This window comes from Cyrtonyx montezumae, unplaced genomic scaffold (assembly GCF_038088225.1).
Source record: "Cyrtonyx montezumae isolate F1298 unplaced genomic scaffold, pur_monq_1.0 scaffold_5, whole genome shotgun sequence".
Classification (NCBI taxonomy): domain Eukaryota; kingdom Metazoa; phylum Chordata; class Aves; order Galliformes; family Odontophoridae; genus Cyrtonyx; species Cyrtonyx montezumae.
The window spans coordinates 14,962,384-14,975,104 of NW_027072056.1; the positions used below are offsets into that span (position 1 = coordinate 14,962,384).

A 12,721-nucleotide genomic window follows, 5' to 3' on the forward strand; every position below is an offset into this window, starting at 1 on the left:
TGCAGCTGAGCTTCCTGAAACTGGCAAACTGCATTTACCAAAGCTCTATTCTCCCCTCTAACATTTCCAAGTACCACCTTCCACTTGGTGAAAATCCCAGGGTTCTAACACACCACAAAGTTTGCTACTGCAGAACAAATACAGACTTGATGTCCATAGACATTTTTCATCTCTTTAATAAAAGACATTTTAAAACTCTTAAAGATTACTCCATTTTTACTGAGGAAAATATAACATCTAAAAAAAAATCATCCTTGAATTAGAAGTACTTTCTAACAGGAACCAAGGAAAAAAAAATCTCCCAACTTTTGTATTCCTTACAGTGAGGAAAGGGTGTACCTGGCATAAAACACATTCTCAAAGATTTATGAAAACAATTCATAAAAGTTTTCAAGTCTTATTTCCTTCTTTTGTGGGGTTCATTCAATGAAAACGAAGAAAAAAACTTCTTTTCACCCTTCCACTTGCATGGTGCAGCAAAGGGCCCGTGGTAAAGTGCTCAGCAGTATGACTGGCAGTGTAGGATATCAGCTTGGACTTTCTCTATTCCAGTTTATTTTGATGGTTCTTGAGGTATGTCCTGTGTGAGAAAAAGACTCCAGTTTATTTCCACTGTGTTCACCCTTTGGTCTCCTTCTGATTGCTTTTTTTTCTTTCTCCCCAAAATATTATTCCCTTATGCACCTGAATTTCCTGTTTTTCTTCTAAAAATGCATCTCAAATGAAAACATGCATATATCCTCCACCTGCATTTGTGAGGAAGTGAGGTACATGATGAAGGTCCATCGTACAATGCTGGTTCTAAAACACGTGGGAAGCACACATGATTACAGTGTACACAATAAAGGAGGTATTTTTACAGAAAAGTTGCCACAGACGTGACAGTTGTTACCAGTGGAAAAACAACTGGCCTATACATTTCTTCTCTTCATCCCATTCTAAATCAAAACTAGCAAGAAGTGAAGCACTCTTCAGCTTTCCTATTCTCAAAATGTCAGCACAAGAGTTCCAGATCACTTTTTCATCACAGTTGTAAATGAGACCTACAAGAAAAATGATCAGGGAAGAAAAAAAAAAGTTATCAAATGAATAAATGAAATTCCTAAGGAATTGAAGTAAAACAGAAAAAGATTTAAAAACCAGGACTAAGAGCTAGTTTTGTCTGTGAAGCATCTGAATAAACTAAGAGCTTGTAAATCCTATAATGCCAATAATTAGAAATCACATACACAAAAAATACACTGACATTCAGCTCTATTCTAATGCACCATAGAAATCAATAGCCCAGGTTCTCAGTAAGGCACACTGCCCACATCCTTCAGAGGTTGTAGTTCTGAAAACACCAAGTGATTTAAAATCCAGGTTTTAGAAAATCCTCTTGGAGGTTCTTGGATTCAGACATTAACTTCTACCACTGCTAAGGAAAGTACAACTGCCACTTATTTCCAATTTTTTCAAGTGTTGAAGCCCTGAAGAATCTAAATTCTTTGTTCCCTTGATGTCAGGCAGCACTCTTTGCCTAAGTCCCTTCATTTTCATGGAACATCTAAGAATCTTCTCTTTAAGTATATCCCCTCTGTAATAATGCCTTGCAATCTTGTTTTCCCAAAACAACAGTAATGAAGAGCTACAGCACAAACTTCACCTCTCAGATATTAACTTAGCAATCGCCAAGAGGAAAGCACATGCTGATCTTTACCCATCATAGTGAAGCACACAAAATCCATATTGTTTGTGTGGTTTTAAGGACAAAATGTAATCTCTGGTCAGCATGACCTAGATCAGGAAAACTACCAAGCCAAGAGTTTTTCTTAAGATTTCTTCTTGATCAAAGTTTCAAAGAGAAATAGAGGAGTATCTAGATGGCTGTGACCTCAAGTAACATGCAACTACAGTCAAGAGCATGCTCTGACCCATCAAACCAGATTAATAAAAGAGTTCTTTCAAAAAAGCACTCAAAGTTCTCCTCTCCACTCAGTTAAAATTCCCTATGCACTATGAACTCAGCACTCACATCCACTCCTTCAGTAGTAATACAAAGATACCAAATTAAGCAAAATACAATCATCAAAATGTTAAATATGTGGCATTAGCTTCTAATAAAGCAGTCTGTACACCAAGAATTATGAAAGGATGTGCAGGCTGTGAGGAAATCAAGAAGAAATTAAACTGCTGCAGTGCAAGGTAATCTCTGGGTTGCCCCTTCTCCTTTTCACTGTATTTTCTCTGGTTTTCTCAAAGATATATTAATATTAGAATTTCTAAATTGGGCATCCAAGGTATTGGTATTAATATCAAAGCCAACCAGATGGAGGAAGATTAAGATATTTAATTAAATCTAGTAGATCTACGGTAACACAAAAAAATCAAACTCCATCAAAACGCATTACCAGCGTTTACACTTCTGAAAGCAAAAACAAAGGTCAGACCCAACCAGTTACTTCCCACTGACAGCCCTGTTTCCCACATACCTCATGGCACAGACACACGCTGGGGAAGGCCTTGAAGGAGTAAATAATGGCTTTATAAAATAGTCATACATAAACAGAATGGAAGAGAATGGAAAGATAAACATTCTTAGTTGCTAACTACTGCTACTTTGCTGGTAGATAGACAAATGGAAGATTAATTGCTTGACTGATTACTGGTTTGCAGGCAGCTAGTCCAGCCCGCTAATGCATGCCTCTCAATATCAGCTAGTACATCAACTTTGATTACACCTCTGTGTCACCATTAGGACAAATTGAAGTTGTACCACTTACTTCTTGTAACACTTGGCCAAGTGTCTCTCTGCTGTGAATGCGTTTCCTGTTGAAAACCAAAAGTACACTTACACTTCTGCACAAAGCACTGAGGGATCCCACCAACATCACTATGCTACGCTAGGCATCGTTCCACATCCTTATCCACATGGAATCCTAACACAGCCTCACTGAATCTACAAACTTTGAGTCAGACCTGCTATCACTCAGTGAGGTGTAAGAACTCACTGCAGCTTCTCAAACATGAACAACAATGTTGCCTGTTAAAAAGCTTACTTAATTTTTAGCATAAATCCAAGGAACTGCATGTAGGTGTCACTGAGTCGCATCAGTGACATCTTCTGTGGACCTAGACATCTGTTGTTCAGCAGCTGATGCAAGAATATTAACCACACTGCTACCTCAGTCATTCTTCTAACATAGTTAAAGGTGGTAAGCAGTGACTGCTACAAAGGCCTGAAAAGGATAAATGAAGACTCTTCCACCAGAAGTGACAGTAACCATAGTTACTGTTTCTGAACATCCCCAAATATGCATACTAAAATATCCTGTAGATCCAAATAGAAGGGTAGTGGATTTTTACCTGTCTATTTTGGTTGCTATGATCACTGTAAAACTGCCTTCTGTGTTGGGCAAGTAGGTAGATGGTATAATTACATAACCTCCAGCAGGAAGCCTGCACAGACGGCTTACTTCCTGTGAATAGCAGTGAGGTACACAGCTAACCAGTGGCTCCAAGTGCAGGAAAGAGGAAGTATTTGACTTCCAACTGCTGTTTGGTGCCTGCAAAAAAACAACAACAACAACAAAAAAACATGCTTATCTTTTCAACACAGGTATACCTGTGCAAGGTGCACCACAGTAAGGTGCGTTCTGGAGGTATTCCTCTCCAAACACTCACTGCTGTGTACGGAGCTACAGAGGAAAAGTGTCTTCTGAAAATAAAGCCTGCTGAGTGCCAACCTCTGCTGTGGAAAAAATAATGATAAAAGAGCACACTTTATCTGCTTCACACACAAATGTTTCGTATTTGTCAATTTCTGGAAAAGCCTCCTGTCACTGACTCACTCTGAGTTCACCCTCCCCTGAGCCCACACTTGGCAAATGAGAAGTCTTACCTGGAAAATATGAAACCCTATTGGCCGACACTTGCTGTCTTGGCAGTGCTGACGGAGGGTGACTTTCACACTGCTTTTTCCTGGTCCTGCAGGAATGGAGAGGGGAAAGCAGGGATTGATATGGAAGGAGGGGAAGTTCCTGCTGCCTCCAGCACTTTGCCCATTTTTCCAGCATCCCTGCTGCTGCACTGTCTCCCATTCACCTGCTGGGAGTTCTTCAGTTAGAGCAGCATCTGTGGGTGGTGGTTTTATCTCACTATCGAACACAAGAAAGAAAACAAAACTAAATGCAACAGAACACATATGATTTCTCAAATCTAGAAAACCAGCTCACTGAAATAGATGAGTATCACATCAACTTACAGGAACACAGTCCAAAGCATATACAGCATACACTGTGTAGTTTGTATATCAAACACATCTTCAGTCAGAAACTACCATTTACCTGCTACCTGATCACTGTAACATTAATACGTTTCAACTCTAGCCCAGCATCACTTGCCATTTATTATCAACACCAGCCCCACAGCTTTCAAAACAATATTTCCACATAAAGACAGATGTTATGTCCCAAGTTATTCCCAATTCTCCATTCAATTAAGAACACATAACAGCTGTTCTGATATGATTGTCATTTTAGACACATATCCAGGCTGACACCTGTTCCAGACTTAGCAGTGTTACACTTAGCAGCAGTAGATGAGAGGATGAAATTTGCTCTGAAGTGCCCTGCAGATGCTGTATGTTCAGAAAACAAATATATTGCCAACACAAGCCCACGTTTCATACCCAAGCAGCAAAATTAGCCTCATCATTTTGCAGACCTTTGTTCAGCCTAACACTTGATGACACCTTGCCTCCAAATTCTGCAGAGTAAATTATCTGACTCCATAGTGTGACTTGCCAACTTCTGTCCAAGAGCATGAGTTGTTAGAGTACAGTCAAAGCAACAAAAAAACCTGAACATCTTCAACATGTTGTCAGTGGTACATTTTGCCTCCATGCTTATCAGGCGCAAGCTACTAGACACTTTTTCAGGTTTATTGGAAGAAGATACAACTTTGCTGACACCACACAGCTACTACATCTTCATATGCATTTATTTTAGGTGTGTGGTCATGAAGGCAGACTTGCTGATGAATAACTATAAAGTGTTGAGATATCTCTGTAGTCTGCTACAGTTAAAAATATGTAAGTGATCTGAAGCTACTGCACTGACACTGTTACGTCTCATGTTGGATCAGCAAGTTCCGTTGCAAAGAAAAAAAAAGGTTTTTTAAAGTTCATTATATAAGACTTTCTGACAAATGCTGTATGCCTGGCAATCTGTTAGTATGTGTTCCAACATTCTTTCCAGTGCACATGATAACATACGGCTCTTTTCCATCATCCACTGTGGCAAGAGCCACTTCTAACTTCTATGGTACACTTGCATTTTTCCCAGTACTAAGAAAGATCTTCCACAGAGAAGCCTGTTCTGCAGAACCCCACAGTTCCTTTAACAAACGTGCACTTTCTCTAAATACCAGGTTACAACTTAGACAGGACATTACTCATCTCATTACTTCTGACACGTGGTACTTTAAACACGCAGTCATAACATGAGGCAACAGCTGCCTCATCCAAAAAACAAGGAGATGGAACACTACCTCCATAAACACAAAGAGAAAACTATACCATAATTTGCTATTCTGCTCAGCTGTTCAGAAACACTTCCACATTGTGCAAATATATCTTCACGTGCCTGTTCCTGCCCAAAACTTGAAGAAGTTTTCTGTTTCTTTTTAAACATACCTGAGAGAGATTCTTCCCGTAGAAAATACACGAAGCAAGAAATGCCCTACAGCATCTTTCAGGAAAGTGCTAGGAACAACAAGGTAGTACCCAGGTGAAAGGTCACAGCATACATGCACTTCTCTGTCATAGGAATGGCAGACAGTACCTACAACTGGAGGAGCAGAGAGGGTCTTTGGAAGGTTAAAACGTTTCTTCTCCACCTAGAACAGATGCACAGCGATGCGTGATGGTTTAGGAAAAATGAGCAGTTTTTAATAAAAGCCATCAAAAATTGTTTATTTAAACATGCCTATATTTGCAAAATGAAACAAGGAAGAGAGTATCAGTGGGCAAGCTGATTATCAAAGAGGAACAGGAAGAGTTAATATTCAGTAAATATTCAGTAAACTTTGGAACAGCCATTAAGTGATCAGCCTGAAACGTCACTCACTAGTTTGGAATAGCCCCAAAAGTTCCACTACATAGCACTCACAGAGTAGAATCCAGCCTCAGTTTGCTCCTAGGCTGTATAGATGGTAACTACTTTGTGACATATTCATGACATAAATCAAGAGGTGGAAAGCGTCTGAACAGTTGAATTATATCACTGTTGTAAGAAAGGAATTATTTTTGTCAGACGTTTCATCAATGTAATAAAACTTCTGCTTAAAGAGAAAAATGTCACTTCTAAATTACCTTCCAGACATGCAGTCCCACAGCCTGATATTTCTTCCCCTGTATGCCTTCAGCCAAAGACAGATTTTCCTCTACTAAGCGAGTCAGATTTTTAATTCTTCCAGCCCAGTCAGCACTGTATTTTCTGTGTTTCTGCAGCAGAGCAATGCACACCTCACTCTTCTCACAGACTCTCAGCCAGAACTTGGGGTTGGTAGGGAAGCTGCTGTTGTTACGGCAGCCACCTGCAGACTGGCCTCTCACCCAGGATCCAAAAAGATTTTGAGAGTGATACAGCACTTTCTCTAATGAAATTAAAAAAAACACAGTGCAAACTTCAGATAAAATTCAATAACCTCTGGTGTTTCACAAATATATGGCAGAGATTTCCCAGCCCAAGAAAACATGGTGTGGTAACTTTCTCCCAGTAAACATTCATGAGCAAGATTTTGTCATGACTGGTAATGGCAGACATGATCTTTACAAGTAACAAGAAATTGGTTTCAGAAATCTGATGTTCTTACTAAAAAATCTCACTGAGAAAAAAAAGATCTCAAAGCTCTGCAGAGCACTAGGCATCTAGCTAGAGAGCACCCATTCCAAGTCCTAGATCTCAAAGGAGTATCAAAGGCTCTTCTGAAGAGCTTCAATTTCCTCTCACCTCTCAGTTCTTCCCAGCAGTAGAGACAGAAAAGGCCCACACGTCAAGAAGAGAGGAATTAAGGTCTACTTACAGTCATTTGCAATTCAAATCACTCCCATTAATTTAATATTATTCACACAAGAAAGATGTAATTTCATACCACACCTGTATAGAGGCTCTGCAGTTGTCCTTCCTCATTGACTGGAAAGCCCACAGTAATCTCATCAAATTCTCTGAAAAATTCCTCTTCATCAACCCAGAATTCTCCCTCTTGGATCTGTGAGAGGAGTTCTGAGGCAACGACTGGATCCAGCTGGCTCCATCCTCCACCACTATACATAAGGCAAAAATTTATTGTGTGAAGAAACACATTTTAAACTCCATACAATCTTTTGATCTTTGTGGCAGATTTGCATACCAGGATCATAAAAAGACGTTTCTTCATTTTATTGTCAAAGACTTGTCAAGAATGCTTCCTGGATACGTTCTGCTGGTCAGAAAGACGGATCACGAAAAGTACCAGTCATAACATTTCAAGGAAAACTTAGAAACAAACAAACAGCAGCCTAAATATTCTAATGCTTCTCAAAACAAGCTCTGAGGTCCTGCCCTTTCCTTCTCGCTACTTGCAAGCTATTTTCCCATCTGAATTACTAACTAGAATTCTGCACTTCCTTTAAAACATCTCTCTTTATATCTACTCAGCATCAATTCCAGTTTCCTCTATTCACGTTAACCTGCATTAACAGAAAGAGCCCACAAGCAGAACAAACGAGAACAAACCTACTCACCCCTCACACCAGGGACCTCTCCAGCACCTCCTTCCCCATGGATTTCGTATTCTTAGTAGGATGATTTCCTTGCCTGACACTTCAGAAAGATTCAATATATCTGTCACTATAAAGGCATGAAATTCCCCTAGCTCACTTGCACCTGAATGGAAAAAAACAAAAACAACAACCTAGGATTAGAATGTACGTACAGGAATCTAGACCATCATCTGACAAAGGCAGACTTTAAATCATTCAGTGATGGAAATCAAAACAAAGAAATGGTTTATTGGATCAGTATAAAAACAGCATTAAAAAAACCTGCAACTATATAGAAATAAAACAAACAAAAACTTTAAGCATATAAACTCATCAGTTGATCTCAAGTATCTACAAGTCCTCGGTGATTTCTTTTTTTTAAACTATTTTGGGATTGGGGTTGGGTGTTTTTCTGATATTTGTTCTGAGAATGGACTGTAACAACTTCCCACACATCTGACACAAAAACCTCACCTTCCAAAAACCCCCTCCATCCTGAACCTAGCGACATCTTTAAATCTTTCTTTATCCAAGGTTACATAAAATCACACCACGCAGCTCACATGGTATGAGAGGCAGCAGTATGCAATTGCTGTCTGCCTCATGCTCACAACAGCATTAAATCAGTTTGTTTTTAATGCTTAAAACCTTACTATTACCTTGTCTGGAATCAAGGACTGAGCAGCTAATTACACATTGCTCCTTCAAAATCATTAGTCTCCTAAACACTTCTTTCTTCAAAACCATGCCAGACTTCTCTTTCTCTGTGCTTCTTGCAGAGTCTTTCAAGGCCCATCTTTCAGCAATGCCTCCTGTCAGATCCACCAAAGCATCTGCCACCTGTCCTGCCCATAGCTGTTCGTAGGATCCATGCACCCTAGGGGAAAACACACACACAGAAAACGTTTCTACAAACAGCAGAACAAAGGAAACACAGTTCCTGTGTCCATCCTACCCTGCCCATCCCCAAGTAAACAAAAAAAAAACATATAATTTACTTTACAGAATAAATAATCTAAAGAACCTGTAATAAGCCTCCCATCAAACAATGAAACGTCTGATGGGTTATGATTCACTCCTTTCCATATAGAAACTGCTCCAGCCTCAAGGTTTGTACCTTATTTGGACATCAGCTTTCACAATATAATAATTGCTTTCTGCATAATAACATTTGTTCCTCCTCTTAGAGGGGAAGGAATTAAAATTATTTAATCTTGTTCACTCTGCATGAGGAATGAGGAAAGCACTTCATACTTAAAGGCTTTTTCTGCCCTCTGCTGGCAATCACACCATCCTTCCTCCAGGTTCTTTTGTACATCTGTCAGTACACTCTGTACATTTCCCCATGCATAGGAAAAACTGGCAACCACTTTACTTTATATCGAATTGCATATACTCAAAACTATGACTGTGCCAAGTCAGATGTTTAAGCAAGCAGAAGGTAAGACACAGACCAGTATTCTACCTTCCCTCATTTCTCTCAACAGTGCTCACATACTTTGCATAAGCTTTTTCCAATAGTGGAAGCCAAAATAAATCTTCAGTCTGACACTGGGAAAAGCAGAGTTTACCACCAAGGCAAGGTAAACGATCATCAATGGTTACTTCCACCCAGTGTCCAAACTGCCAGACGTGGCAGGTGAAACGGCCTTGATACAACTCATCTGTCCAGCTGGGCTGACCTGGGGGGAATACCTAAATGACAAAAAGCTCAAATCAAGGCAAATAATGAGTGGTTACTAGATCGATAAATAAAACTAGTTTAAACTAGGCTGAATATCAACCACTCGTAATAAAGGCAAAAAGAAACATCACAATGAAGTAAAACAGCATAACAAATGTGATATTCACACAGAGGCTTGGGATTAAAAAAATACAGTATACAAATGTAAATCAGGTAAAAAAAATCTGGCATATGAAACAAGAAAGTTATCTATACCTTATTCAAGAGGTATTTACTCTTCTGCAAAGCTACACAGGCACACAGGAACCAACAGTCACCCAAGATTCCTTGCTTCACCTGCACTTCTTGCAGATTGTTTGAAAATAACCGAGGAGTAGAGCAAATGTCCTGCAATTGAAGGGAAACTGAAGTTGAATCTTGCATGATAGTCTAAGGAAGACTACGATTTGGAGAACTGGAGGGCACTGAGACTTCTCTCAAAATAAGGGAGTTTTTACTTTTTACACTTCCTCTTCAGGCTCAGCCCAAGCAGGCAATAACAAAACCACCACCTTGTGGCTTTTTGCAGGTACTTTATGGGAGGTAAAACTTGTTCTCATATAGATTTCACAGCACAAATACATCTCTGAGTGCAACCGCATCAGAAGGGACAATAAGTGAAAGACAACTGAATTCACCAGCTCCTTGCAAGACATACAATGAGCTGTGATAGAACAGATGCCATTCACTTTGCACTGCACACCCCAATTTACAACAGTCTCCAAACTCGTATCACAGAAAAGCCTTTTCTAGGGCAAATAAATATGGTTACTTGGTAGTGAAAGAGATCACTGCAAATGTAGACCCTTGAACTACTCAATGTGACCTGAAAGTAAGCAACTGTAAGCACTGGAAATTAACTGATCGGCTCTCAGCAGTAACCTAGGTATAATGTTCAACACAAAGCTGCTCACTGGACTCTGCAAAATCTTTTGTTAATTGTATCTGACAACAATAGCTCCATCTCTGTTCTACAACCGCCCCAGATGTAGGGCAGCAAAGCAGTACAATGAAAGGCAATATACTTTTTTACTTCAATACATTTTTGTGGCCTTATTCTTTTCCACACTCAGAACCATTTCCGTTGGAAGGGACTATTAAAGGCCATCTGGTCCAACTTCCAGCACTGAACAGGGGCACCTACAGCTCCAGGTGCTCAGAGCTCTGTCCAGCCTGACCTTGGGTCTCTCCAGGGATGGGGCATCAACACCTCTGTGCAACCTGTGCCAGCACCTCATCACCCTCATCATAAACAACATTTTTCTTATTCTCAATGTAACTGTCTCTCTTCTAGTTTGAAACCATTTCCACTTGTCGTGACAGAACAGATGCTGCTAAAGAGTCTGTCCCCTTCTTTCTATCAGTACCTGAAGGAGGGGCTGTAAGGAGATTGTGAATATCCTCACACTGAAGGTATTATGGACATGCATCCAACACTTTTTAGCTTGCATATGGCTCACCCCAAAACCCAGATACTAGTTTAAAAGCAATATGACAAAAATACCCTAAAAATAAAAACAGTAACAATTAAAATGAAACGACAATTAAAAAAAAAAGTTTTCTTTCTCGTTATCAAAGCACAGTTTTTCCTCAACGACAGCAAAGGCATCAGTACTGTTTGAAACACTAGAACCCGTTTGTTTATCATACAATATACTGAAAAAACAAGAATGACATAATGCTGGTTTTAAACTCCACACGTGCACAATTTGTATAAGGAAACCTATCTGCAACACAAAACCCCAAATTCTACCAGCACCACGGAACTGCCAAGTTCTACATTAGGATTTAAGCCCGAACTACATTCGCACGGATTTAAAAGCACGGTACATCACTAACACTTGCAAACGCTGGTCGGTGCGTTCATAAACAATGCAAGCACACAGCACTAACAGCGCTTAAAGCCCAGATCTGCTCCGAGCACGGCTTCGTGCGCCTCGGAGCTCACCTGAGGTCTCAACCAGGATATCTCGCCCCTGAACTGGGAGAGGGGGGTGCAGGCATCAAAGAATATGGACGCGTCGCTGGCGGGGAACGCGGGGTCCGTGTACAGCTCTCCGCTCACCGCTGACTGCTTTTTCCCTCCCAGCATTTTCAACGCAATCCCGAGCAGCTCCGCCGGCTATTCCCAAGACCCGGCATCCACGCGTCGCCCTAGAAAGCAAAGGAGCTTTGTAAGCGGGACACCACGAAGAAACGTGAAGCCAGGAAGGGGAAGGCTCTCCCGCTGTTTCCACCGAGCTCCCCGAGCCACAGCATCGCCGCTTTCTCCCAGCACTGCCGGGGCTCCGCGATCTGACAGGAAACAATTGGAGGCCTCAGCTCGCCCGCGCACCCCTCCCCCTCCCCCACCCCCTCACCGTAGAAGCGGCCCCGCCGCCATGCCCGGAGCGGCCGTTCCCGTGATAACACCGGACACCCCCACCCGCCTCCTCGCGGCCCAGAGTTAACGGATTGAGACGGCGACCAATGAAAAGGCGGAAATCGGCCACGTGATGCCGGCTCCGCCAATCCGCGGCGTCCTGCCCCGCAGGGACAGGGCGGGTCCCAGCGTGCCCCGCGGCCCTGAGGGGAGCCCGGCGTTGTGAGGTGCGGTGCTCCGAGATCCATCACCTCAGAGCACGGCGCAGACCCTTCTTGCTGCCTGTAGTCACGTTCAGGCTTTCCATCCTTGTGCGACCCAAAAGCGGCACGTTAGCAGGCTGCTGAGCCAGCGTAGGGATGCAGCACTTGGCACAAAGCAGCACAGTGCCGGTCTGATGGTGACAGCGGCCTAGCTGAGGGCACTGCGGCCTGCTGGAAGTCTGCAGGGCACACCGCTCTGGTTCGTACGTCAGAAACGAGCACAAATGTTGCTCTCAGCCCCCCCAGCAGCGCTGCCCAGGGACGGGCTGACCCAGAAACGCTCCTGCTGCACACAGCACTGTAAGGATCTCATCGACAAAGGCTAACCACAGTTGAGCCCTTCAGGGCACCAACACAACGCAGGCGGTAAGAATAAGGGCCCCTCTTGTCTGCAGCTCACACAGCTGCGGCAGCACAGGAACAGGGAGAGGGCTCTGCGGGGGAAAATAGGCCTCTGTTTGACAAACAGAGAGGATCTCATCCCCCTGACTCTACCCTCCCTAATTTCTTCAGGCAACAGTGATCACAGAACTGCCTATATTCATTGAATTAGAGCTCACGCTGCTTTCTGTGACAGCGTGAATGCAGTA

General features: G+C 42.0%; 1 protein-coding gene across 2 annotated transcripts; it reads right to left on the bottom strand.

Annotated features, from left to right (window-relative positions):
* Positions 1 to 41: 41 nt before the first annotated feature.
* CAPN10 (calpain 10) lies at positions 42 to 11,926 on the bottom strand. 2 transcript variants are annotated; one of them, XM_065748229.1, is made up of 14 exons: positions 11,867 to 11,926; positions 11,455 to 11,660; positions 9,723 to 9,854; positions 9,282 to 9,478; positions 8,443 to 8,660; positions 7,766 to 7,907; positions 7,140 to 7,306; positions 6,353 to 6,636; positions 5,675 to 5,877; positions 4,084 to 4,136; positions 3,881 to 3,966; positions 3,346 to 3,545; positions 2,763 to 2,808; positions 42 to 1,043 (listed from the first exon to the last, which is right to left on the bottom strand). In XM_065748229.1, the coding sequence occupies exons 2-14, from the start codon at positions 11,596 to 11,598 to the stop codon at positions 1,014 to 1,016; spliced, it is 1,902 nt and encodes a 633-aa protein (XP_065604301.1). In that variant the 5' UTR covers positions 11,599 to 11,660; positions 11,867 to 11,926; the 3' UTR covers positions 42 to 1,013. The 2 variants fall into 2 exon arrangements, with proteins under 2 accessions (XP_065604301.1, XP_065604300.1); XM_065748228.1 differs by having other exon boundaries at positions 3,881 to 4,136.
* Between the last annotated feature and the right edge of the window lie 795 nt (positions 11,927 to 12,721).

Excerpts from the sequence above, each read along its gene's own strand:
- CAPN10 (XM_065748228.1), bottom strand. The coding sequence starts at position 11,598 with ATGCTGGGAGGGAAAAAGCAGTCAGCGGTGAGCGGAGAGCTGTACACG. Across the intron at positions 8,661-9,281 it reads TTGGAAAAAGCTTATGCAAA|GGTGCATGGATCCTACGAAC; the intron begins GTATGTGAGCAC and ends GTTTTCCCCTAG. Across the intron at positions 6,637-7,139 it reads ACTGCAGAGCCTCTATACAG|AGAAAGTGCTGTATCACTCT; the intron begins GTGTGGTATGAA and ends TAATTTCATTAG.